Here is a 26,215-nt window from a genome sequence, read left to right on the forward strand (position 1 = left end):
GCATCACAGTGCTACTAGAAAAATTAGACTTTTAGTGTGTGTATGTGGGGGGGCGGTTACCTCAATTGTGGGAATATTTAGTTCTAGGACAGCAGATACTCGATGTTCAAATTACAACCGTATCACAGTACACCCTTCCCTCACCATCCAGTCCGCTAATCCAACATGGCCTAACACTTTTCTGTTGAACTAAGAAACACGCTTAGAATTCTGTTAGACACAATAAACACCACTTCATACAACATCGTCAATTAACGTGTGGAGTGAAGACCTTTAAATAAAATCTTCAGTCCGTCAGATTACTTTGCCTCTGTTTTGTGTACTCCTTTCTTGCATCCCCACCCTTTCAGATCAGAGTAAGATTTGAGTCCTTTGTCTTCGTCGGTAGCTTTCTCTCCTGTCTCCTGGTGAGCTTTGCTCCGCTGATGATCAACTTTCTCTTAAGTCATTTATTTTTCTCTTTTGGGATTATGAGTGTAATGCATATAAAAAGCCTATAGGTTTTCTGTACAGTGCCTGTTACACAAAAGTTGCTCAATAAATACTGTTACTACTGTCCCCGAATGTTTCACCTATCCCCAATTCGCTGTCTCTTAAGTTTCAGGCCTGTTGGATCTCTCTGAGTACATGTGCCATAGACATCTAACAGTTATTTTATTCGAGCAGTTTCTGTTGGAAATCTTGAATACAGTTAACTACATCCCTTTTATTTCTGTTGGTGCCTTTTGGTGGCCTAGGCAAAGACATGACATTCATCAGAAAGAGGAAGCATGCTAGTTCTTTAAGGAAGAGACTTTACTCTGAGCAATCAAGTCAGAAAGAAATTTCTTACAGTAAGGGTTAGTGAATGACAGATAGTGGTTCTCAAAAATAGTTTACAACGGATGGAGAAGTGGATCGGCATGAACTATAACTTAGGTAGAGTGATTCTGAGGGAGGTTCAGCTAATACCCCTTTGACCTAACTGGATCTAAGTCTGGAGTGTAGACGGCCTAGAAGAGGGCGTGGATGCAGAGTCCCTCAATTACACTTTCTTTGAGCCAGTCGCTCAGCAGGATCTGGATAACAGATGTACTTTGAAGTAACAGATTTTGATGAGGTTTTGGAGTATTAGCTTTATTAGCCTTCTATATTGCTGATTAAAAGTTGGTTACTTATATGTGCTTTTGAAACCAGATGAACAGATGGAAGGGTTGATTTCTTATTATGAAATCAGTGATGCCATGGAAAGACGTTAACTAGCGTTTTCCGGGTATAAGGCTACCCCCACGTCTATGCGGACATGAACTGTAGTAGTGCCTTTAGGCAAAGCCAGCATTTCGTCAGAAAGCAGCTTTGTATCCGCTCCAGCTGCTACACAGACGTTATCACTGGGGTATACATGCTTTTCCTCCCTGAAATGTTTGGAGGACAGTGATTTCCCCCAGGTGTACATTTTTAGGTTAACCAGTCAGTGTCAACGCTGAAGTTGCTCCTGTGAAACCTAACAAGCTCTTTTTGAAATTTGAGCATTTCTAATCCACTTTCTCCAGAGATTAGTCCAGTTTGTACCTTTTCTTTACACTCTGTTGATATTCATACATTTCATAAGTGCTGTGCTGGGATATTTGAAAGGCTTACATTTATGAACTGTACAGAGCTGTTCCATTTTCATGAAGATACCCAAAGCCACGTATTTTTGGTGTGGAAGCATAGTAAGCTTGTCATTAATAAACTCATATTTCTGCAAAGTACTCTGAGCTTCCTTTTTAAAAAAAAATTGCTCATGTAACTATAGATTATTTTGAGTGTTAATTATATTCCTTGCGTTTTTCTTACTTTTTCATGTGATCCTCCAAGTAAAATTTGAATTTGACCAAAAAAGAGGAGTGTAAAGAATTTGTAGCACAAGCGTGGCCTGAGAGGGGAAGTAGAACAATCCTTAGTTAACTGTGAATGAGCTAGTTCTTCACTTGTGAATAATGAGCAGTACTGAGAAGTGACTTTTCTCTTTTCAGAGAGCTTAAGAAGTAGCAGTTTCCTTTATTAAGAACACGTATGTACTTTACCTCTGCTATACTAATTTTGCTCATTTTCTACGTATTTACTTTTGTTCAAATACACAATCAAGTTGCTGAGATTACTCTTAGTGTTTCATATAAGAAGTAATAAATTAATTGTATATGTGGTAAAATTGTTGGCTCTTGTGGTGACTCGGTAGGGGTTTATTGTACCATTCTCTCTACTCATAGGTATATTTGAAAATTTTCCTTCAAAACTACCCAGTAGAAAACTGGTTTTAAAAATTTATTTGCAGTAATAGTATATTTATAAGCCGCGATTGTCACTAAAATCAGGCTTTTCCTTGTCATGTTGGCTCATGGGAGAAGTTTATGAATGTTCCTCAGTCTGCACAATGCTTCCCACATGTCAAAAGCTAACAAAGCAATTACAGCGTATGAGGTTGGTAGTTTAGGAAGGTTCTGTAGAAACTTCAGGACATGCATACCAGTTCTTCTTTCCCTTATGGCCTTTTTCTCTCCCTTGTTCCTCTTTCTCTAGAGGTATATTGCCATCGGCGAACTGGGGAAAGCTACTGACACACTGGATTCTACAGGGAAAGTAACAGAAGAAAAACCTTACGGTATGAAGTTCATCTTACGTAGTCCTTGTTTTTAATATTTGGAGGAAGTTTCTATGAATTCAGAATTTTAGAATAAATCTCTTCTATCCCCAGTGATTTTAATTGTCAGTACATTTCTTTAGGTTAAGAAGATTGGAAATTATCACTTTGTTGCTTATTTAGTATGTCTGTTAATAATAAAGATTTGTAATAATTGCCTCTTTTCCTATAATCATTTTTTTTAATGTGCAAAATTCTTCCAAATAACTCCCTTGCCAGAAAACACTTACAGCTAGGATTTAGGACATTTTTCCTAGTAAATGTGAAACAAAGCAGAGAAACTGTTTTGCTAGATTTTAACTGTGTCTTGCCATTGTTGTTGTTTTGGTGTGTTTTTTAATAATTATGTCTTAACTGTTGAAATGAATGTACTAGGTTTAGTACTTTAAAACTGAGCCTATTCCTGTGCTTTTGGAGTATATAAAAAGATATGACAAAAGGAAAGCTCTTTCTCTGGAAATAAAGCAGAACTCACTGGCACCCACCTAAATTTTTCTGCCATTCCTTCTTTCACTACTTTAGGGAAGGATAGATAAATGAAATGGTTTCCTAGCAACTCTCAGGGTGCTTATGCTATTTATAATGTAGCAAGTTGCAGTTTTTGTACAGTCGGTTCACCTACATTATTGTGTCATCAGTTGTGAATTCTTTGTATGCCTTCTGGGTGGTTTTTTTTTTTTTTTTTTGGCCTGTGCTTAATGTTATCTTTTTTTAATGTAGCTATAGGCAGTCCAGCATTTGCTTCCCTGTGTTTTCGCGTTGAGTGGTCTTAATGTATATTACATATGGCCCTAGTAGTGAGACCAACCTTTTCCTTGTTCGTAATAGCTTTACACGTCCTGTTAACATTTCTGTCTGGCTTAGTACTTTGCACGGTTAATCAAGCAACATAATGAAAAGAAAAATCATTGATTTATTTTGAGTCTTTTTAAAAATGGATGTTGAATTAGCCTTGAAATTATTATTATTAGAGAATAATAGCAGACCCTCACTTAATGGAAACCTAGCTGTAATCGTCAGCCAGAATACTTTGAAGATTAAAGGGGCCGAGGAGGATATATCAGATTCCTAGAGCACCCTACAGTATGTGTCAGTACATATACAACTAGAAGAATGGTGAGGAAGTAAAACTGGTGAGACTTGTTGACTGGATGGAGTAGTGACAGAGAGGAAGTTGTTAACCATGACCTAAGTTTCTGGGTTTTAGAACCGGTTACATGATGGTGCAGGTCATCGAATAGGGGACAGTAGAAGAGGACCAAGGTGATGGAATTCCTTAAACATACCCTTCCTTCCTGCCCATAACCCATTTTGGAATTTTTTCAAAATCTACTTTGTATTGTATAATTTATAACCTTATTTACTTGGCTTAAAGAAAGCATATTAATTTGTTAAAACCGTCTCATTGTAATCTTGAAATGCCATGGAGAACCTAAGCAGATTTCTTCAGGCCCTGAAAAGGAGAGCTCCCTGTAGTTTATTGAATAGTATTTATAGTCCCAGAAAATGAAGCTCAGAGAATTTTGCTGCTTGACATGATTTTTCTGTGTGATTTCAGTAAATCAGCAAATGTTTGTCATCTGTTTAAGCTGCTACAGCAGGTACGAAGGGGAAGGTAAATATAGGACCTACCCTGTATCCTTAAGGACCTTCTGTCATATGGAGAACTGGGACCTATATTTTCAACCTTCTGAGACCTAACACTAAGACCTATAACCAATATTTTGTAATGCCTTCTTTATTATCCTGAAATAAAATTCAGAGGTATTCTCCCCTACCTGTGCATTAAAAAAAACATAATACAGTAAATGGACTATAAAGAAGAAATAAAGGTAATTTATAGTCTATAAATACATACCTCAGTATGTAAATGCACAGAGATTACTGCAACAGTACTGAAGCAGTCAGGTGCACAGATATAACATCCTTATACATAAATCACTGTGAATGCCACAAGTCAAATGCAGACTGACAGATGTGTTGTATTGATGATTCAGTACTGGAAAGTTCAGTGTATGTAAGACTGTAGAAAAAATACTTTGTATTTAAACAGAAAATAGAGTTAGGTTCTAGCCTCAGGAATTACAAACAGCCTTTTCATCCGCATGCATGAACATCTGGCAGACATCCAGAAGCCGTGCGGGGCACAGGACAGTTCTTCACTGTGCTGCGTCACTGCACATCACAGACGTCTAGCATCCCTGGTCCTCAGCTAGTAAGTGCTGCTGGTGTTGCCACCCTGCCTGGTCATTACAACAGTCAGAAGTGTGGTTCTTAACTGACCTGCTGACATCTGGATAAAGTAAGGTGGTATACAGTAAAAGGCAAGTGAATGATCTTAGGTCATTTTGTCCTATCTAGACAAATACTATTTTTAGCCATAGAAAATGAGTCTCTAGTGCAGAAGACTTAGCGTTCAAACCATATTAATAGGGCCCTTTCTTTTATTCTCTATCCTAACACCTTCTGTTGTTTCTAAATAGTGCTTTTCACTATTTATTAAATATATTTTGGGGTGTTAATTCCTAAGCTATGGGGCTGAGACCATGTCTCTTTAGGTTCTTGGTGTTTAGAGCAGTGTGGCATATAGAATAAAACATTTCATGTATGAGTAAACAAGGACAGAGGCTTTCGCAGAGAAGATGACTGTCGGGAAGTCGCAGGAAAGGCAAGGCATCGTCCTGCCTCTGCTGCTCTTTCCTCATCCACAGCTAGGTGTTAAATCTCAGGTACAGTTGCTGGTGTGTCTGAGGACACGCGGCTTCAGTGTGCTCATCGCTTCTTCAGGGAGCTCAGGACACTAGGGTGTGGCTTCCCAGGCTGCCTTGGATGTGGGCCAAGCTTCTGGGAAGGCCTAGCTGCTCCTGTGATGAGAAAAGTTTTTTCTTTCCCTCCTGTGGCTTTTTTATGGGGAGCAAGAAATGTAAAATGAAAGTGGTATCTGATGCTAATCCCATTTGCTTTTGGTCCCCAAATAGGATGTTACCAAGTCTTCTCGAATAGAAGCAGCTAATGTTGTATCTAATGGGAGCAGCCCCTCTTGGATTGTGGGTTGACTGCCCACATTTCCTGGAGGAAGCTGAAAACTTGAATTGGGTCTCAAGTTGTCATTTAAACAAGTAAGGCACACACTGTAGTGGGGCTGGTGTGTACCCGGGCATCAGTCATTCCATGGTGCCTTTTGTTTGTATTTAAACTTTTATTATAAAGTATTACACAAATAAAGGAAAGTGAACAAAATGTAAATTTACAGCTTAATGAACTTTCACAGAACGAACATCCTTGCAGCTATCAGGCTAGTCAAGAAACAGAAAATTCCTAGAAACCTCCTTTGTGTCCCATCCTGGTCGCTCCAACATCTCTCTGTTCCAGAGGTGACCACTAGTCTAACTTCCAGCACTGTGGTGGTAAAACTGTGGTATAGTTTTGCCTATTTTGGACCTTTTAATTGCTGTGTAGTAGACCACTGTGTGGGAAAAGTATATATAATATTTAGAGAGATGTGCGTATGAATAAAGCTGCCAAGTGTATTTTGTACCTGTCTTTTGGTAGACATGTGCAGTATTTTCTCTTGGATCCATACCCAAGTGGAATTGCTGGGTCATAAGGTAAGTGCACACTTGACTGTACTAGAAATTGTCAAACAGGTTTTAAAGTGGTTGTATACCTTTGCATTTCCACCAGCAGTGTACAGGAATTCCACTAGCTCCACATCCTTGGCAACATGTGGTAATTAGTAATGTTTTTTAATTTTGGCCATTCTGGTAGGTGTATATTTCATTGCGGTTTTACTTTCATTACTAATGAGGTTCAGCACTTTAACATACGTTTTTTGGCTCCTAAGCCATCTTTGTGTGTTGTCCAGGCCTCTTGTCCATTTCTTTGTTTTATTTTTTCTTTCCGTATTGAGTCACTCCCTTTTTTTTTAAAGACTGATGTGTATGAATTTCTCTGGATACGTGCTCTTCCTTTGGTTCTACGTGTTACAGGTATTTTCTCCTTCTCTGTGGCTTGTCTTTTGTCTCCCAGTTGTGTCTTTTGGAAAAAGAAAGTTCTTAGTTTTAATTTAGTCTGACTTATCAGGCCTTTTCATTAATGGCTGATTTTTTAGTGTCCTTATTAAGAGAGCTTTTCCCAGTCCAAAAGCATGAAGATGTTTTTCTGTATTCAAGCAGCTTTGTTGCGTTGCCTTTCACATCACACCTGCGGTCAGCCGTTGTTTGCTGTGTGGATGTCCAGTTGGCCCAGCACTTTCCCCTTGATTACAGATCAAGCATCATATAAACATGGGTTTGTTTGGAATCTGTTTTGTTGCGTTGGTCTGTTTGTCTATCCTTGTGCTAACACTGAACTGTCTTCATTGCTATCGTTTTAGAATAAGTCTTGATATCTGAAAGAGCAAGTTTTCCTGCCTTATTTTTATTGATTTTTTTTCTGTAGGTTTTTTTTTAATAGCTTTCTTATCAAAGTAAGGAAGTTGCCTTCTATTCCTAATTTGCCATTTTTTTTAATCATGAGCAGACATTGAATTTTATCCATTTTTTTGTATCTGTTGATTTTCCTCCTTTATTCAAATATTAAACTAACTTTATGTTTCTAGAATAAGCCCAACTTGATCGTAATGTGTTATATAAATGGTTGGATTTAGTTTGCTAATATTTAGTTTAGGATTTTTGCATTTTTGACAGTGAGTGAGATTACCCTATATTTTGTCTTAATGTCCTTGACAGTTTTGATATCAAGCTTTTGATTGGCATTTGATATCAAGATTATACCAGTCTCATAAAATGGAATGGGGAGTATTCTCTCCCTCTCTTCTTTTTAATTCTCTGGAAGAATTTGTGTCAGATTGGCATTATTTCTTTTTCTAATATTTGGTAGCATTTATTGATAGACATTGATCTTTTTATTTTGACATAATATCAAACTTAGAGAAAAGTTGCAAAAATAAAGGCACATTTTTGTAGTTTTCAGTGTACAGATCTTTCATTTCTTTCATGTCTAAAATCTCTCAGTACTTCATTTTCTATGCTATTTTAAATTAAATTTTTTAAATTTCAATTTCTGATAGTTCACTGCTAGTATATAGACATAGAAACAATTTTTGTTTATTAATCTTACGTCTTTCAGCCTTGTTAAACTCAGTTATTCTAGTGGCTTTTGTATAGATTCCTTGCTCAGATGGGTCTAAAGTAGATGTTTTTCCAGATCTTCAGTACATGAAGGCATGGCCTTTCTGGGGTGTCTATCAGATATCCCGAGTATTCTGCAAAGTCTCTTCATTCTGAATGGTTGGAATTCAGGCATTTCCAGCCTTGTAAGAGGTTTGGTAGCAGTTCTTTGTTTAATTTTGTGGAGACTCACCATATGGACACACAGCTTGGAATTTAGCCAGTCTCAAGTGGACCCCTAAAGACATCGCGCTCTCTGTGTCATTCTCCCAGGTCCCAGCTGCTGCTGCTTCCCCACATCCTGGTCTCTGTTCAGTGCTTTCTTTGTGCTCCTTCTTGCACCACAGTTCAGAAAACGCCTGCAAGCAAAAGCCAGGGACTGTGGCTCTTACCTTTTCTTTTTTTCCCCCTTCTCTCAGGGATGATAGTCCTTTGTTGTCTTACATTCTAAAATAGTTTGTGTATTTTTTTCCAATTTAATAGCTTCTTTTGGTGACAAGGAATGTCCAGTAACAGTTACTGTATCCTGGTTGAACATTGCTTTTAACTCCGTCCTATTGCTTTTAACTCCTTGGTTCAGTTAAGTACCAACTTTCATGTTGTAAGTTCACTGGAATTTTAAGCAAATAATATCATGTAACATGACCTTGTGTATGTTAATTTTATGAGAGTGACTTTTAAAAATTAGTTTCAAATGAATACTGTCACACTGATGATTTATTAATATCCTAAACAAAGAGTAATTACCCAAGTTCTATGGCACTTGTATCATACCCATCATCTTCTACTACAAGCCCTTCTTTTGGCTAGTTATTGGATATACTTGCTTCAGTGATTTTTATTCTTGATTTCTTTTTAAATCCTTTGAAGGTGGAATTTTTATTCTTACAGGGACAAGTATTATTATTTGGATTGGACTAATACTATGTTTCAGATATAGCCAGCTTGCTTCACTACATATTTAAAAATATCTAAAATATTGTATTTGCTTTTATTGTAAATAGCTTGCTGCATAGGCTTTCTGTCTTGTGATTCAAACGTCAAATGAATGATTCCTCAGTGACTTTTAAATGCTCTTTTGACCTTGAGATTCTGTTATTCTTCTGCAAATTAAATTCAGCAAGAATGTCTCGAGTACCCTCTTAATTGTGTGCATTGTGTAAGAAGCAAAGCTGTCTTTGCCTTTAAGAAGACTAGAATTCCATTGGTGAGATAATACCTTCATGTAGATAGTAGGTAACAGTTAAACATTGTGAATGATTAATTGCAGAATGAACAGCAATACCATAAATGCCCAAGATGTTGAGTCAGAGAAAGAGATACTGTGGCAGAAGTAAAATGAGAAAGAATACATCTTGTCATCTTGTGAGGGGGGATATCAGTAAAGGAGGGCAGCCGAAGCAGGACAAAGGAGCACACGTTGGCAGGAAATGTCAGTGAAAGAGACCAGCCTAGGAGAATTAGAAAGCCGTTTTGTCTTATTTTAAAAATGTGTGGCTGACTAAATTATGAACTGTAGCAATTGTATCAACAATGGTATTTCTTTCAGCAATTGCCAGCATGGTGGTAGCACTGGCTGTCTAGATTTGGAAGTTTTGCATAACTAAGGTGCCACCAGTAATTCTGTTTTAATGTTTCAGTAGAGTAAAAATTTTCCTTGGAAAAAATCCTCACTCCTATTACAAGATACATCTGTTTGAAAAACAGTAAGAACAGAATAGCCAGCTCAGATCTGCCTCTTTAGAGCTGCTAGGTGTTGGAGAAATTCTTTTAAGTTCTGTAGCTCTTCTCTGTTTGAGTCTAGTAGATTCTGGTCTTTTGTTCCTGTTTAGCTTGTAAGATCAAGGTCTCCCTGAGGTTAAGACTCTCTTGCTGCATTGATATTGAAATCTGAGTACAGTGTTCCATGCTGACTTTGAATTTTTATTCTGGTGTTAGAACAGTAATTCAAAGCACATTAATTAGTTTTTGTTTAATATTGTTCAAATAAAATCAAATGTAGTGTTTATATACCAGAATAAAAAGTTTAAATAAATTTCCTACAAAGCAAAAAAGACTGTAATTTCTTCCAATTGACTATACCTTAAACAAGTTATTGAATATTTCTGTAATTTAGTTCATTGTTGAATATGAAATATGTACAGAGCCATCTATATGTGAAAATCCCAAATATTGAATTTCAGTAGTTTTCAGTTTTTGCATCATTTTGTTTGAAAGACTATCAAACAAAAGCTGAAAATATGACTAAGACAGACATTGAAAACTTTGTGTGTCTTCTTTCAAATTTTCTAAAAATCATTGTTTTAAAAAATGCTTAGTAATCATGCTAAAATCTTGCTAAGTATGTTCTCTTTTTACACTGGCATACTTTTGAGGCAAAAGTCACAGTCCTGACTGAAATTCCATGAGCACTGACGGGAGGGAAGGAGATAAATAAATCCAACTTTACTTGGGGTCATAGTTGCTGTGAGTGTGGAAAATTTATGCCCTACCATAGAACAGTTTTGAAATCTATCAGGTAAAATTTTAAATGTGGTTAGTATTTGATAATCTTTAATAACTTATTCAGTTATTTATAATATTTGATGCCCAGAGAAGCCTTAGAAATGAACTTTATGGGTATTTTTCTACTTACTTTCAGATCAGCTCATTTTTGTTTTTGATCACTGCAGGACCATTTCTCTGGCTAATGCAACATTTTTCTCGGGTGTTCTGAAGGCCATAGTGAATATGTAGTAAATGGATGTAAGATGATTGGATCATTTTAATGGAGAAAAAAATTAAGCAAAGGACATTGAATTTAATCTTAATATTAGACAATAACAAGACCTTCTCCCCCTTTTGTCTCATTAATGCATATTTTATCCATCTCAACAAGGTAGAATTTGGCCTACAAAATGCACACTATAATAAATGCTTTGTTGGAGTTGTTTTTTTTTTTTTTTTTTAATTTTCAGAGTTTTCAGTGTGGTGAAAATAGAACATGTGCTTCTCTGGTTGTTTTAATGTCACTTTTTTTGGTTCATCTTTGGCAGATAAAATAACACAAGAAGATATTGAAGGCATTCTACAGAAATTCACTGGGAATATAATGCAAGTACCTCCCCTGTAAGTTCAATTATTGAACTTGAATAAATTTTTAATTTTATTTTCCAGCGGCTAACATCATTTTAATGGGAAAAAAGGAGGGAGGGGGCTTCCTTTTACTGTACGGCGAGGAAGGTTTTAAATCTGACATGGCAAATGATCGAGTAGGGTGAACCTGATTTAGACAGGATGCACAGATTCTGACACTCTTAAGAGATAGTGGGATGTGGTCTCTTCTGTCCCTGGATATTGCCACAGCCTGACATCTGTGCTATTCCAAGGTTTATCAGTTTTTCTGATTCCATTTACAGACATCAGGGCAGTTCTAGAGAGCAGAGATGTCACTTTTCCCAGAATTGCTGTGAAGGGACCAATCTAGTCTGATACAGGCATCAGAGCTGTGATTCAGAGTCCAGCTGGCACTTCCTGTCGGGTGTTGGGACTGTTCCTTTTGGACCCACAATCTTATACTTCACAATCCTCTGCAACTAATGAAATAGATGAGAATTGTAACTTATTAAAAGTCTAAGGATATTGATTTACCACTTAGTCATATTTTTTGTCCACGTTACTATTTCAAGCAAATTGCTGCTGCTGCTTTTTTTTTTTTTAATGACTTGTAGGATGTGTTGGGATATGTTACTCACAGTTCTTTTAGAATTCGGTATTTATTTTATATTTTAAAATCTTAGTTTTTTTCAAGAACGCTGAAATGCCTATGGGGAAATGTTTCTTCATAATTTTCCCCCAAATGTGAAAATATAAAAGTTAAAGCAGAATGTGAATAAACATTATTTTGGATCATTATTATCAAGATATATTAAGCATTTATTTTTATAAGAACTGTTTTAGAATGTTCTTCTCTGTGATTGTTCCAAGGATTTTGTGGCATAATAAAATTTAATCATACAAAGCTAAGATGTGTTAAGTAGATTATTTGCTTATTTGCTTTTTGGAAACATTTTGGTAACATATATGAAAATAAATATTATTATAATGGAAATACATTGTTTCAAGGAAATATAGCTGCAATCATTGTGACTGGAGGCCTCGTCCCCTTAACCCAGATTGAGGGCTAGGGAGGACACGAATAGACCGTCTCCAGGAAGATGGTTAAAGAGTTACATTGCCCACATTGCTCATGGAGTGCCAAAATGAGCTGTGTTAGCCTCGGGGATGTTTGGGCACTCTGTCCTTGACACCTGCGTGGGGTAGATTAGAAGAAAAAATTAGCATGTTCTGAGGAGGATTTTCCTTTTAAAGGGCTGCTAATCACCCTTTCTCTCCATGCTGTGATCTGAAATTTCTCTTTCTTTCTCAATCTCCCTCTATTCTTCCTGCCTCCTTCTCCCCGTGTCTCTCTCCCTCTCATGCCTTGTAAGCTATTCTGCATTAAAGAAAGATGGACAGAGACTTTCAACTTTGATGAAGAGAGGGGAAGCAGTAGAAGCAAAGCCTGCCAGGCCAGTTACTGTATACAGTCTCTCCCTTCAGAAGTTCCAGCCGCCATTTTTCACGTTAGGTAAGAATGGAGAAAATTGAAAGCATTTGTAATTACATGTATCTTTTACTTTATGTTTGGCTGCTTTTGTGTAGTTTTAATGGATCCCTAGGATATTTTAAAAATTTGAATTTAAAGAAGATTAGAATTTGTTGATTTTTTTTCTTTTATGTAGTAAATACATGTTTAATGAATGGATAAACAACCAAGTACAAATAATAAACATACAAGCACTAGGAAATTGAGTAAAAATTACCCACAAATTATATATATATAAAGTTTCTTTGTATTTGCTCAATGTTTTTCCCTTTAAAAGGAGTCTTTAGAAATTATATTTTTCTCACTTGAGTTATTTTCTGGGACAGGCTTGTGTACATATAGGTACTTAAGAAGATACAGTTCTCTTCCACCGTATTTATTAAAATCTAATTTCAATATGCCATATTTCCTATGTTATTTTGGTAGGAGTTATAGAGAATTCCCTGAGTTTAGTTGCTAAATTTTCTAAGAATTGCACCTTTTTGTTTTTTAATATTTATTTATTTATTTATTTATTTATTTATTTATTTATTTATTTATTTATTTATTTTGTTAAGCCCTTTTTGACAACACATATAATGAGAATATCTATAGTATAAAACAAAGTGTCCTAAATAGGCTGCGTTTTTCATATATTGTATTATCATCTTACTGTGAAGTTGGAAGTAACATACCTTGGAACTCTATGGAGAATAGTAGGTAAAGACTACATATTTTCATATTTTGTTTTTTGTATTTTATTATCTTACGTGTACTTGTTCCCTATTTTGGCTAGTACCTGATAGTTTACATTCAACTTTTTATTAATATTAATTTGTCCTTTTAAAACAATGCATTGTCTGTTTTTGGACAAGAAATTCTAAAAGTGGAATGATTTTTTTTTTTCTTCCCTTGTCATCAACAAATTGCTGGTAAAGATCATAAAAATGTGTGAATCGTGGGTAATGTCTTCTTGGACATGTGGTAAATTTTAATTCAGGTTATCACTTTGAATTTATCTATAATCCATATTTGGAATAAATCTAAAGCCCAAAAAGTTTTTTTCCATTGTTTGGAAATTTATGATCTAGCTGCAGAAACTAGTAGCTAAAGCCCTGAACATGTAAGAGCTGTGAAGAATCAAAAGCTGTAGTTCTTAATCCTCAGGCTCCCTGAAATTGATCCTGCGCTTAATTTCACGGTGCATACCGAATAGGATTCCTTTTAGAAATAATTTCCCAAAACCTTTTTTCCTAAACTTTGTTGCTTTTTTCCCATTGATGTTGTTATTTACTGTGTATTAAGTTTCCTTGGAATGTTGTTTTTGTACAATTTAAAAAAGAAGTCACTCCTTTTCTTAAGTTTCCTGATGCTAAAATATTTGACAAACAATGAAAAAAATGTTTCACTCCATTCCATGAAAATGCAGGAGCAGCTGTGCTGGCACAGTAGATATTATCTGTGAAAGTAAGAAAAACTCAAGTTTTTCCTGTTGCGTTTGTTCACTGGAGGTTGTAGTAGACCAAATTTGACGCTTTTCACCAGAAACATAGTGCCAGAATTTGGCACACCTACATTTGATTCCAGTGCTCATTGCTTTATCTCAGTAGTGGCCCCCAACCTTAAGCTGATAGGAAAAAAAAATTAAAATCCCCAGGTGGTGAGGTTGGATTAATTCCTTCAAATAGCTTTATTTATATGTTAAGTTAGAAACAGGTGGAATGTGGTCCTTTTGTGTGGAAATTCAGTTCTTTTTAGGATGTTTTGTAAATGAATAAAAATAATCTGGAGTCCTGCTCTTAATCAATATATTTGTATTATACTGTGTTAAGACAACGTTTAGATGTGCATTCAGTTCTGGTACATTGTGTTATTTTAAGTTATTTCATAATTTTTTCTCAGAATTATTTCCAAGAGAACATTTAAATCTGCTGAGCTTTCCATGTAATACATTACCCCAGACATAATTTCTGCCACTGAAAAGGGGTTTTTTGGTTTGTTTATTTGTTACATTTTTTGAATGTACAAATTTTTAAAATATTTTAAAAAATATACAGCTCATGATAGCAAGGCTGAGATGTCTAATGATTTAAAATCTATTAAACGAACAAGATGTACAAATCTGAAAATATTCTTTTAAATCTGCAGCTCACGATAGCAAAGCTGAGATTTCTAACTATTTAAAACCTATTAAATGAACAAGGCTGAAGTGGTCTGACTTGCCTGTTAATTTAAAACGTGTTCCTGAGTTTCTGCTATTTGCTTTCTCCGCGCTCTGGCTTTTCAGTCTCACAAACACATATGCTACTGGATGAATAATTTATATTTTAGCGCATAAATATTTTATCACTCAATTGTTTGCATAGTGCATTTTTACATTTGTTTAGGGGCATCATTTCTATGTAAAGTGGATTTCATAGGAGGTTAGCAATTTACCATGTCACTGTTAACATTCCAGATGTTGAATGTGGAGGAGGTTTTTATATCAGAAGCTTGGTCAGTGACATTGGCAAAGGTAAGCATAAAGATGAATTATGAATGATCATTTAGAGAGTAATATTCCTTTTTGATGGGAAAAAGGAATTTTGCTGTTTTTCATATCTCTGAGTACTGGCCTTAGTGGCTGTCCTCTTGCTGCCTTCAGCCTTAGAAGCATTGTGGGTTTATGGCAGATAATTACCAGCATCAGCAGCTGCAGTGAAATGCTTGTAATGGGAGAGGGGAGAAAAAGAGGAGCAGAAGAGGAAGATGTGAGTAATGAATGTAAGGACCAACATCTTTTTCAACTCAAAGTAGGAATAAGAAAAATGATTAGACTTTCCAAAAGTTACTTTCATTGTTCTAAGTCAAATTTCTTTTAAAACTAGAAGCCATAGTCTTATAAACACCAGGAAGTTGCACTCTGGCCCCGCCATTTGCTGGCAGTTGTGGCCCTGGACTGGTCACATTACCTCATTTGCCAAGTGAGAGTCATGGTTACCTCATGGGGCTGCTTTGTGAGTTAAATAAGAAAAGTGTGTGCGAGCTCCTTGTAGACTGTAAAGCAGTTTATTAGGTGAGTGATTACATACTGTTCTGGTATGTAATCATTTTTTACTCTCAGGGCTCTTGGTTCTTATACTGGATTACTAGTTTTACACTTGGGCTGGTTTGGGGAGGTTTGAATCGAGTTCTTCTGTCATTTGAAAAATTATAGACCGTGAATTACTGAATCAGTTACCTTATGTTTTCTTTTCACCTCTTGTTGCCATAGAACTCTCTTCCTGTGCCAACGTGCTGGAGCTGACCCGAACCAAGCAGGGGCCATTTACACTAGAAGAGCACGCCCTTCCTGAGGACAAGTGGACGATTGATGACATTGCTCAGTCTCTTGAGCATTGCTCATCTCTCCTCCCAGGAGAGCTGGCACTTAAAAAATCCAAACCTGAGGAGTCTAATGAACAAATGTTGAGCTGTGAGTATATAAGCCTCAATGAGACAAAGGGAGAAGATGATGTAATTAAGACATTTTAAGATCAGCTTGGGATTGTCCTCATTTCCTGGTTGGCATTTGAATGCTGTGTGCAGAATGGCAAGCAAGCTACGTGCAAAAGACAAACTGTTACCTTTTTTTTTTTTTTTTGCATGAAGAAAAGTGTCCATCATTTCTAGTTTCCATAGTGTACAGTTTATTTGCTGTACATTTTAAATAGCCTTGCAGTTGTCCAGTTATTGCTATACTATGGAATGTTCTTTTAGGATGCTATTATGTTGTTAGATTAGATTTGGGAAAATCAACTTTCTGATTTTGATCTCTCTTCAGTCTTTTCCTATGAAAAAATTGAACACATTTTCTAATCAGAGAAAAAAAAATGAGCTACATGTTCCTTTGGTGTCACAAAAGTGAATATGAATTAGAGTTTCTTTGACTTAATTTTGGCTTCCTGGTGGCTCTGATTATTGGAATCCCTTAATTATGTTTGAAAAAGCCATTATTTAACTCTAATGTTTTGGAGAGTTTATGATTATTAAGAACATTTCATTGATAAGGCTGCACTGATCTTGGTAATAGTCCTGTTTGTTTAGATCTTGGAAACTAATAAACTTTTATAATAAGTATTTATAGATGAACCAAATTATTGCTGCTACACTAACAGGATGTAAATAGAAGACTCCATGTTTAATTAAATTCACGTCTATTCTGCTGATGGCACAGAGGGCGGCTCCTAAGGCTTATGGTTAGGCAGCTATGAGAGGTTTTCCTCATAATTTAATCAATACAGTTGACCACCCTGTGCCAATTTACTAAATAACCTAATTTTAACAAATTGAGCTAAAGAATGTGTTTTCAATTAAAAATTTATTTTCTCTATTCTTTAGTATTTTTTATATCTCTTTACAGGGTATTATTTCCCATGACATTGTGTTTTCAAGTGTTGTTTATAGATGTCAAGATTGCTGTCCTGCATTTGCAGTTAATCCCGTCTGCTCTAAATGTTTAAAAACAGTTATTCTCAAACATTTTCAATCAAGTCGCCTACTGAAAGTTCGCTGTCCCTCTTTACCATGGTTTTGAATATAGTCACATCACAAGGTAGTGAATTTTGTTATGTGACGAGTGCTTCATATTTTTATTATGGGAAAGCAATATTATGCAGCCAGTCTGTAGAAGTGTTTAAATCCCTCTTCCATTTATTCAAATAGGTACAGTTTCAAAAGGAAGAATCATTAAAATTTTCATCAAGTAAGAGTTTTTAACTTTTTATGGATTGTCTTTCTTTTAAAGGTGGTTGTCTACTTAACCTAACATAAACTTAAAAGTAAAAAATTATATGCTTTAGTAGAGCATTTTCAGCATATTAGTGACATATTTTAAGTGGAAATACTGAAACATTCTTAGTATGACACAAAATTATAAGGAAAGTAGTTATGATACGTTAAATGGCACGTTAAATGTACACGAAGTTGTAAATGGAAACTTTTACAGTTTTACTTACTGTATCTAGTGCCCTGCAGCTTTTATCAACCAGAGGGGGCCGTGGCTGACTTTCTGTTGGAACGGCACAGGTTACAGGGTGTCTTCATAGTCTACCAGTTAAGGTCCAAATAGAGGAATATAAAACAACTGGGGCATTTCTGCTCTATTTCTCAACTTAGAAATTAACATGTATAATTTACTAAGGAGAAGAGTATAAACGTTTTGGGAAGACAAGTAACTTTTGAAAATGGTAGCCAATCTTTTTCTTTTATTGAAAACATTGAAAAAAACTGCCAAATGGAAAATTTACCCATAATCCTCACCATCCTGATACAGTGACTTCAGAACTTCAGTTTTGTATTATGATTTTTCCTTCTTTTGTTCACATAATTACAGTCTTAAGACATCTATACTTTTTTACTATTTTTTAAAATTCATATTATTTGACTATTTGTGTCTAGTTTTAATAATGATTGTTTTAATCATATAACTTCATTTTGTTTAAACCATTTCCCTATTGCTGAATATTTAAGTTATTTTCAATTTTATTAGGATAAATTCCTGGTGTGGGATTATTAAATAGAGTAATAGGAAGTTTTATGGTTCTTAATAAGTTTGCCTTATTGCTTTCCCAAAGAGTTGTAACATTTTACAGTGTCATCATTTGAGTATATCCTTTCACTAAAAGTTTACAGCTTTGGGTGGGGGTTTTATATGTTGTTGTTGCTAATTTAGTAAGTTATAAGAGTTCAGAATTGCTCTGATTTACCTTTGTGTGACTTTTTTGTATACTTTGTTCACTTATATAAATAAATGTTTTAATGGTTTCTTTATACATTTGTATGAGTTATTTGTGCAGCAAATACTTGGTAGAAGTATTTTCATGGCCTGTTATCTTTTTTATTTGAGTTTCATTTTTCTAACTGAATTTGTTAAACTAATGTTAATAGTTCTTTCGCTTTTATAGTTGTCAGATTTATGAGTATGAATAGTTAAAATTTATTGAAACTTTATTATTCTTAACTTTCCTAGGCAGCTGTAACTGATCAAGATGCTCTAAAAAGTTCAAGACTCATCCATAAAACAAATTTTTCTCCTGAGTCTGGTATTTAAGTACTAACTCTTTTGTTTTTTTATTTTAATCAAAATAATAAAGAAATATCTGTGCCTTATGTATTGGTAGGCCTGAAGCTTCATATCATAATAAAGTTATTTTACTTGTAAGAAAAAGATGTTAGAAATTCCTAAAAATGTTTCAACTTGGAACATACAAATCACTTCATTTTGACACTTAGTTTTCTATGTTTCTGGAAAATATCGTTTTAAAAGTCATCAAAAGTGATCATGGAATTATTTCATTTATAGTTTTAAGATCCATGAGCATTAAAATAATATAAATTTTCTTTCTGGCAATTCAAAATTATAAAATTTGAATAAGGGCTAAACTCAGGTTTTCCTAGACTGATGAGATCTTTTCTTCTTAAGTACTTGCATTAATACAAGCTACTGATCTGTCATTAGAAATGATTCATTGTACTGTATAAGGGAAAAAAGTGTGCTTCGTATCAGGTCTTCAGTATGCCTTATAACTCTCTGAACAGTTTGAAATTTGTATCAGACTTACAATGAGCATTTAGAGTTTTAATTAGTTCTGTTTCAAAGGAAGAAAGTAATTTACCTTGTATCATGATACATATAATAGAAAAAATGTAACTCAGAAAGCATTCTAAAATGTTGAAACGTTTAAGTAGAGAAATATAATAAATATAAACTTTATGGGTTGAAATGATTATAACGGCCTTGTAGTTAAATCAGAATAAAAGATTTGTCTTGAAACTGTTTCTTTAAGGCACATGTAGGCAGCTGTAGTCTGCCTAATCATTCACAAAATATCACTTACTAAACACTAAATACATAGAGCTTGAACTGGTAATGCCTTCTCAGTTTTACCTTGAGTTAAATTCTCTCTGAACAGGAATATTTCGAATTGCTATTATAAATGGTGATACCAGTAGGAAACCTGAAGTCAGGAATTACTATTTTGCTATTCTTATTCATAATCCTTTAAATATAACCTATTAAGATTATTTCCATCTCTGCTATCAGCTTTTTGATTCAAGCAAATCACTTAATATTTTTAGGCCTTAGTTTTCTTATCTTTAAAACACAGGAGACAGGCTAGTCTAAGGACTTGTGCGGCACGACAGTGGCTTCTGAGTGTAGGTGATTTGTGTTTATTCTGTTTAGAACTTGTTCTTTTTAAGGCTGAATTTTCCTGTTCATCAATTTTGGGAAATTCTCATCCTTTGTCTCTTGGAATATTGCATCTTTTCCATCTAGTAGTCCTGTCAGACTTATGCCTTCCCATTTTATTCTGTGTCTAATTACTCTTTCATATTTTCCAGCCTTTATCTCAGTGCTTCTTCTTGGGGAATATCCTTGACCCTTTTCTCCAGATAATGAATTCATTCTTCTGCTATTTTAACTTACTATTTACCCACCTATTTATTTCAGCGATTACTGTGGTTTTTTAAAGTTTATAGAACACCAACTTTTTTTCTCCAAAGTTCTTCTTTTTGTGTGTTGTCTTTTTCTTTCATCAGGGTTTTAGTTTAAATGTATATTGTATGTATATTTATATATGTATCAGTAAAACTTATATATGCATATGTGTATATATATATAAAATGTTTACTGATACTTAGTATCTATACAGAAAATTTCCATTATTAGAAATGTATCATGTGATAAATATTCACAAAGCAAGCATGAGTGCAACCAGCAACCAAATAAAAAAACAGCATTGCTAGTCCACCAGAAACGCCCTAGAGGTTCCCACTGTCAGGGGTAACCACATCTAACGTCAGAGATTATTTATTTTATCTGCTTGTGTGCTTTATGTAAATAAAGCGTACAATATATATTCTTCTGTGTCTGGCTTCCTTCACTCGAAATTAGGTTTGTGGGGTCCTTCCATGTTGTTGCACACGGTCATAGGCTGTCCATCCTCATTATTGGTTAGTATCCCATTGTGTGACTATACCTACATTAACTCATTTTACTGAGTGTTGGGCACTTGGTAAGCTTTCGGTTTTGAGTCTTTTTAGTATTCCATTCTGTCTCACTCATTGTACCTCACTATTGAGTTGTTAATAATACCTCTTTAAAATTTTTTTTTTACTGTTTCCTGTAGAATTTATGATACACGCCTTTAACTTATCACAGACTACCTTCAAGTAATACTGTTCCACCTCGTGTATCATGTAGAAACCTTACAAGAGTATATTTACGTATCTTCTATCTTTTGTGCTGTTTTCGTACTTTGTACTTTTACAAATGTTATAAACTCTTCAATATATTGTGGGGGTTTTTGTTGTTGTTGTTCTTTGTTTTTACTTTATTGCTTTAGACCAGGGGTTGGCAAACTTTTTCATTGTTGCTTGAAAGCAGACTTTTGACAATACACATAAATGAGTGGATATGGTTGTGTTCCAATAAGACTGTATTTACCTTCATGCTGTATCTTGCTGACCCCTGACTGTCAGGGTGGGCTTGACATTCTCTTGAAGCTTTTTATGTCTTACATGAAAGCGGAATCTTACATAATGCATGTATGTATTGCCTCATCGTTTATAGTTGTGAAGGCTTTGAGGTTATTTTATCTACTGTTTTTGCTAGAAATGAAACTCTCCATATCCAAAGAGCGATTAAGACAGATAAACTTAACTGACATCATTACATTGTAGTTAATTTCGTTTTCTTAGAAAATAATCTGTCAAGCCATTGGCTAATGTCAAAGCATTTAATAAGTTAGCATTCATCTATTCAGGGTGCTTTGGAATTATATGACTTTTAATTCTTCCATTGTAGGTGAGAAAATTAGGATGTAAAAACTAACTTTTCCCAACTCCAAATTAATGTATTAGTAATGACAGGACTTAGAGGCCAGATATCTTAAGTGACTACTGTTCTTTTGGCTTGCAGATTAGCTACATGATCTAAAGGTGATGACTGGGTGATTTTACTCCATATTATTAAAATATGTCAATTGTCAAATAGTCACCAGTGCCTTTGCATGGGGAAACAATGTTCCACATGCAAAAGACATCCTGAAGACATGGTCCAGGCCTTTAAGAAGCTTTCACTAACTTTTCAAATGGGAACTCAAGAGATGTCCTTACAAAAAGTAGCAGCACAAGACAATACATACGTATCGGCGAGTGATACTGCCACAAAGTGTGACTGATGTTTAATGGAGCAATAATTACTTTTCTGCAAACATTTGTTGAGCTCCTACTGAGAACAAAGGAAGGAGAACATGGGGTGTTCGATGATCAGGATGTCTGTGTTGAGAAGGAAGTCCCTGAGGTGAAGAGTAGATACTATTCAAAGAGTTAGGAGAGCAGGCAAGAGGGGAGAATCGGTCCAGCCAAGACAAGGCGTAGTCAGTCAGGAAAAGAGGAGAGTGGTCTGGATGGAGAGGAGGATGTGTGCTGACACGTGGTTTGGAAAAAGCAGATTGGCATTACGTCATTTGGAGCCTTGAAAGGCAGAATTCAGTAAAGCTTCAGAGGAGGGGCTGGTTCATGTGGACACTTTATTTTAAGGAGATTAATCTGGCAGTGATGTAAAAGTCCGGTTAGAACTCTGCTGCAGTAATCCAGGATCGAGGTAATAAAAAATCTGAACTAGAGAATTAACAGGTATGTTTGAATGGACAATGGAAGGGAAAATGGATGATATTCAGTGATTTATTAGATAATTGAGGGCCAGGAAATTGGAGGAAAACTGATTAGCCATAATCATCAAATAGTTCTTCTTACAAGAAACAAGTCTGAATCTTTGGCTAGGAGTAAGCACTGGGTAGTGGGTATTGATGTCTTTGGTAACGGTGACCACCTTGCTTGTTCCTCTTTCAACAGCCATGAGTTCTTCGGTGACCAAACAGCCAGCCTCTTGGAAAGAACTATGCCTTTTTTCTTCTCTTCTAAATGTCTGGCATATAGCAGGTTTGTGGAATTTAATCTGTAGTTAGGGGTTCTTAATTATTATTTGAAACATCAAATTATGCCTGTGGCTGAAAACATGGGCTCTGGAGTTGTAGGTTTTCCAAGCCCTACTGCTCATCATCAGCTATTAACCTTAATTAACTTTCCGGAGCCCCAGTTTCCTCCTATGTAAATTGGGGCTAATAACAGTGACTGCTTCTTAAAATCATGAAGTCTAAATTAGGTCATTTAGGTAAAGGATTTAGAATAATTCTTAGAACTCAGTAAACAGAAGCAAACACCCTACACTGGATTTACATGTAAGAGAAGGATAAATCAGATTCTCATGGTTCATGGACTCAAGGTATATATTTCAAAGATGCTTTGTAAGATACCATTTTGGTGGGAAGAACGGAGCTGAAATAAAGAATTTCCTGACAGCAAAGATTATTAAATGGTGCGATAGGCTATTGATGCAAGTAGAAAAAGTCTTTAGAGAATGTAGATACCTTTTGTTAACTAAGTGTACTAAAATGTACTATGTAGATATGCATATCTACACACACACATACAAACATGTGCCATTAAAGTTAGTGAATCTTTTTCATTTACATCATCTCTTCTGACCTTCCAACAACCCTGTGAAGTAGGAAGAACTTGTCTGTATCTGTTACTTAGGTGAAGGACTTGAAGTGGTGACTTGCCAGAGTGACAGAGCTGGGTCTCTGTACTTCCCTGATTCCCAAATGCTGTTTGTATTACATCTGGAGAAAAGGGATCTGAAGCACAGATGTTTAGTGGGAGGAATGAAACACATGCTGTAATGCCAGAAAATAACTGGGAATAAAAGCAGAAAACAAGACATTTGTTTCTGTTACAATGTGATGGAAAGCGAGGCTCTAGTGGTTTGGGGTTGAGCATTCAGAGGAGAAATGGGGAGCAGTTTCACTTGGGAGCGACCACCCTTGGGACACTGCCTCTGGTTCTGGGCCACTCATCACTGGGCTTGTGTGGAAACCAGCTAGACAGGGTTCAAAGCAAAGCACCAAAATGATTAAGGGGCTGAGGGCATTGATGAATAAGGGAAGATTAAAAGAATTAAATATGTGTAGCTCAGTTAAGCAAAGACTAGGGAAAAACAAGCTAACTGTATACAAATATCTGAAATGTGCAGACATTAAAAATGGAGATGATTTATTCAGTGTGATACACGGGGTTATAATATGCAGTAATAGGATATAAGTTTAAGCTAAGCGTAAGGAAAAATTTCCTGTTGATCCACTAGAGCTCTCTGTGGGATAGTCTTCCCCTAGAGAAGGAGTAGCAATCCCAGGCCTCTGACTGCCAAAACTTCCCTGGGAACCAGGTGTTGGGTGGTGTTAAAGAATTGTTATTAATTTGGTCAGGTGTAATAGTGGTATTGTGTTTAATGTAAGAAAATGTCGGGGTTTTTTAGAGTTACTCTGAAATACAGGGGTAGAACAACATGATGTAAGGGATTGTCTTAAAAATATTACATGAAAGAAAGGAGGGAGGATGAAAGGAAAGAAAGGAAGGAAGGGAGGGGAATAAACAAAGAAGAAAGGAAAAGAAAGAATGGAGGGAGAAAGAAAAAGGGTGAAAGAAAAAGACAGCTGAAGCAAATGTGGCAGAATGTTGATGTTGAATCTGAAGGAAGGCTCTCGTTTTACTTTGTTTTACTCTTCTCTTTCATGTATGTTTGAAAACTTTCATAATAAAAAAATTTAAATTGTATTTTCCTAAACAAAACTCAGTAGTGTATTGATCCCTGGCCTCCGTGCATAGAAGAGCCTACCTGCCACACAGGCTTCTGGTTGACCGGGGCCTCTGTTCACCATCTTGCTCTGGCGAGGTAGGCTGGGCTGGGCTGAAGGACTCTTGCTAAAACTGTAGAGGGAAACCCAAGAAAATTCTTAGACCTGTAGGCCTCCAGTGGTAGCTTCAGGAGGTTGAATTTCTAAGGTAAAAGAGCAGAGAGCAGGGTCGTTGAACCATTAACTAACCACTCCTCCTCTCCTGTCCCTTGTTCCTGGAGAGAACTGGCCATTGAGCAGAGATCTAGGTGCCTTCAGAATGACCAGCCCCTATTCTCTTGAAAGAAGAAACATTTCTCCCTTATTTGTAGAGTTTGAAAAGCAAGATGAAGGGTAATTCATAAAGCAAATTGATTTCAAAACCCAGCAAACATCTATGAAGCTGAAGTTTAAAAAAAATTTTAAAAACCCATCTTCTCTCCTTTAGCCTCTAGGGCAGATTTCACTTTACCTTGCAGGTGAATGTTTAGGGCTGAAGATTTAGGGAACATTTGGAATGTATGCCCGACTCTGCTCTTTTGTTTGTTAGAAGAATATAAATATTTTATCTGAATTTCACTGATGGCAGTCAAGCATGAACACAGACCCCGCATTTGAGGACCTGTCATGTCTGAATTTCTCACAAGTGCACAACTAGGCCAGCAAATGGTATCTGGAGTGAGGCTGATTCCAGCTCAGTGTAAGGATGGCTCCTGTAGCCACTGGAGCTGCCTGGAAATGCAGCGGAGGCTGGGCGGTGCACCAGTTTGGTTGAGTCGTTCTCATGTCCAGATATGCTTTCTCCAGCCCCAGGGTCACCATCCTAGCTCAGGTCCTTCTCCTCTCTTACCTGGGCCACTGCAGTGGCCATAATTAGGCTTCCTCACCCTCAGCCTCTTCCCTATGCTGCACCTTCCACTTTGCCTCCAGAACGGCTGTTCTAAAGCACAGTCATTCCTCTGTTTAAACTCTTAGCACCTAAATACCCAGTAGTGTTTCCAGTCTCAAAGTGTAATGAAGTCTTTTTTTTTAAGTTTAATTCTTATTTTTTATTGAAGTGTAGTCAGTTTACAGTGTTAGTTTCACGTGTACAGAAAAGTGATTCAGTTATACATACACATACATATATATATATACATTTTTTCAGATTCTTTTCCATTACAGCTCATTACAAGAAACTGAATATAGTTCCCTGTGCTATACAGTAGGTCCTTGTTAATGAAATCTGTTTTTTTTTTTAGCAGAGGTACTAGGGATTAAACCAGGACCTCATGCATGCTAAGTGTGTGCTATACCGCATAAGCATGTGCATGTATAAGCATGAGCTATACCCTCTCCTACAATGAAGTCTGTTTTGATGGCCCAGTTAGAATTAATCCATCCTCATCTCAGTTGCAATGGTACCTCATACATACATTCATTACCATACTTAGCACCCCATTTTAATCATATACTTACCACACTTTGAGGGCAATTACTATGTTTTCATCTCCCCCCCCCCGCCCCGGTGCCTGGTGCATTCTAGGCACTCAGTTGCATCAGATCAACCTTGGGAGCCATAATGTTCCAAGTATGGGAAGACAGTGGGCATTCAACTAGTTTAAGTGAATAAAGCAAGATGGTATTCATTCAGCCCTCATTTATTGTCTGTGTACTTTCTATCCAGGCTGCTTTCCTGTTCAAGAAAAGAACAGCACACAGAACCAGAGATCTAGCTGATCCTATGTTTCTAGCCTTCAAGTGGTCCTTGAATGAGGAAACATTTCCCCCCATTTCTGTGTTTTAGGGACAGGAAGATGAGTAACGGAGTGAATGATACATGCTAGAAATACTCATTCCTCTACCCTAAGCTGTCTTTCAACTTTCAGATTCTATGAAAGAAACAAGATGGTTTATAGCTTATCCTGACTTGTGGTAGCATTGTTTGTTTCCTTTTTGAGGCGTAGATGGAATTGGATTGTTTGTTTGGTTTCTTCTTCAGTAGGAAGCATCTGAATATAACTAGTCTGGACATCTG

At 36.1% G+C, this 26,215-nt stretch overlaps 1 protein-coding gene across 2 annotated transcripts in view; it reads left to right on the forward strand.

Moving 5' to 3' along the window:
• Nucleotides 1-18,229, forward strand: part of TRUB1 (TruB pseudouridine synthase family member 1) — a 31,701-nt gene extending 13,472 nt beyond the window's left edge. Inside the window, exons 4-9 of one of the 2 annotated variants that reach the window (XM_064488468.1) lie at nt 2,542-2,623; nt 10,869-10,941; nt 12,303-12,442; nt 14,898-14,954; nt 15,693-15,893; nt 17,123-18,229. In XM_064488468.1, the coding sequence (XP_064344538.1) occupies nt 2,542-2,623; nt 10,869-10,941; nt 12,303-12,442; nt 14,898-14,954; nt 15,693-15,893; nt 17,123-17,166 (597 nt within the window). In that variant the 3' untranslated portion in view covers nt 17,167-18,229. Of the gene's footprint in view, nt 1-2,541; nt 2,624-10,868; nt 10,942-12,302; nt 12,443-14,897; nt 14,955-15,692 lie in introns of both variants that reach the window. The other variant, XM_010998515.3, reaches the window with a different exon arrangement.
• Nucleotides 18,230-26,215: the final 7,986 nt, after the last annotated feature.

This window comes from Camelus dromedarius, chromosome 8 (assembly GCF_036321535.1).
Source record: "Camelus dromedarius isolate mCamDro1 chromosome 8, mCamDro1.pat, whole genome shotgun sequence".
NCBI classification, from domain to species: Eukaryota; Metazoa; Chordata; class Mammalia; order Artiodactyla; family Camelidae; genus Camelus; species Camelus dromedarius.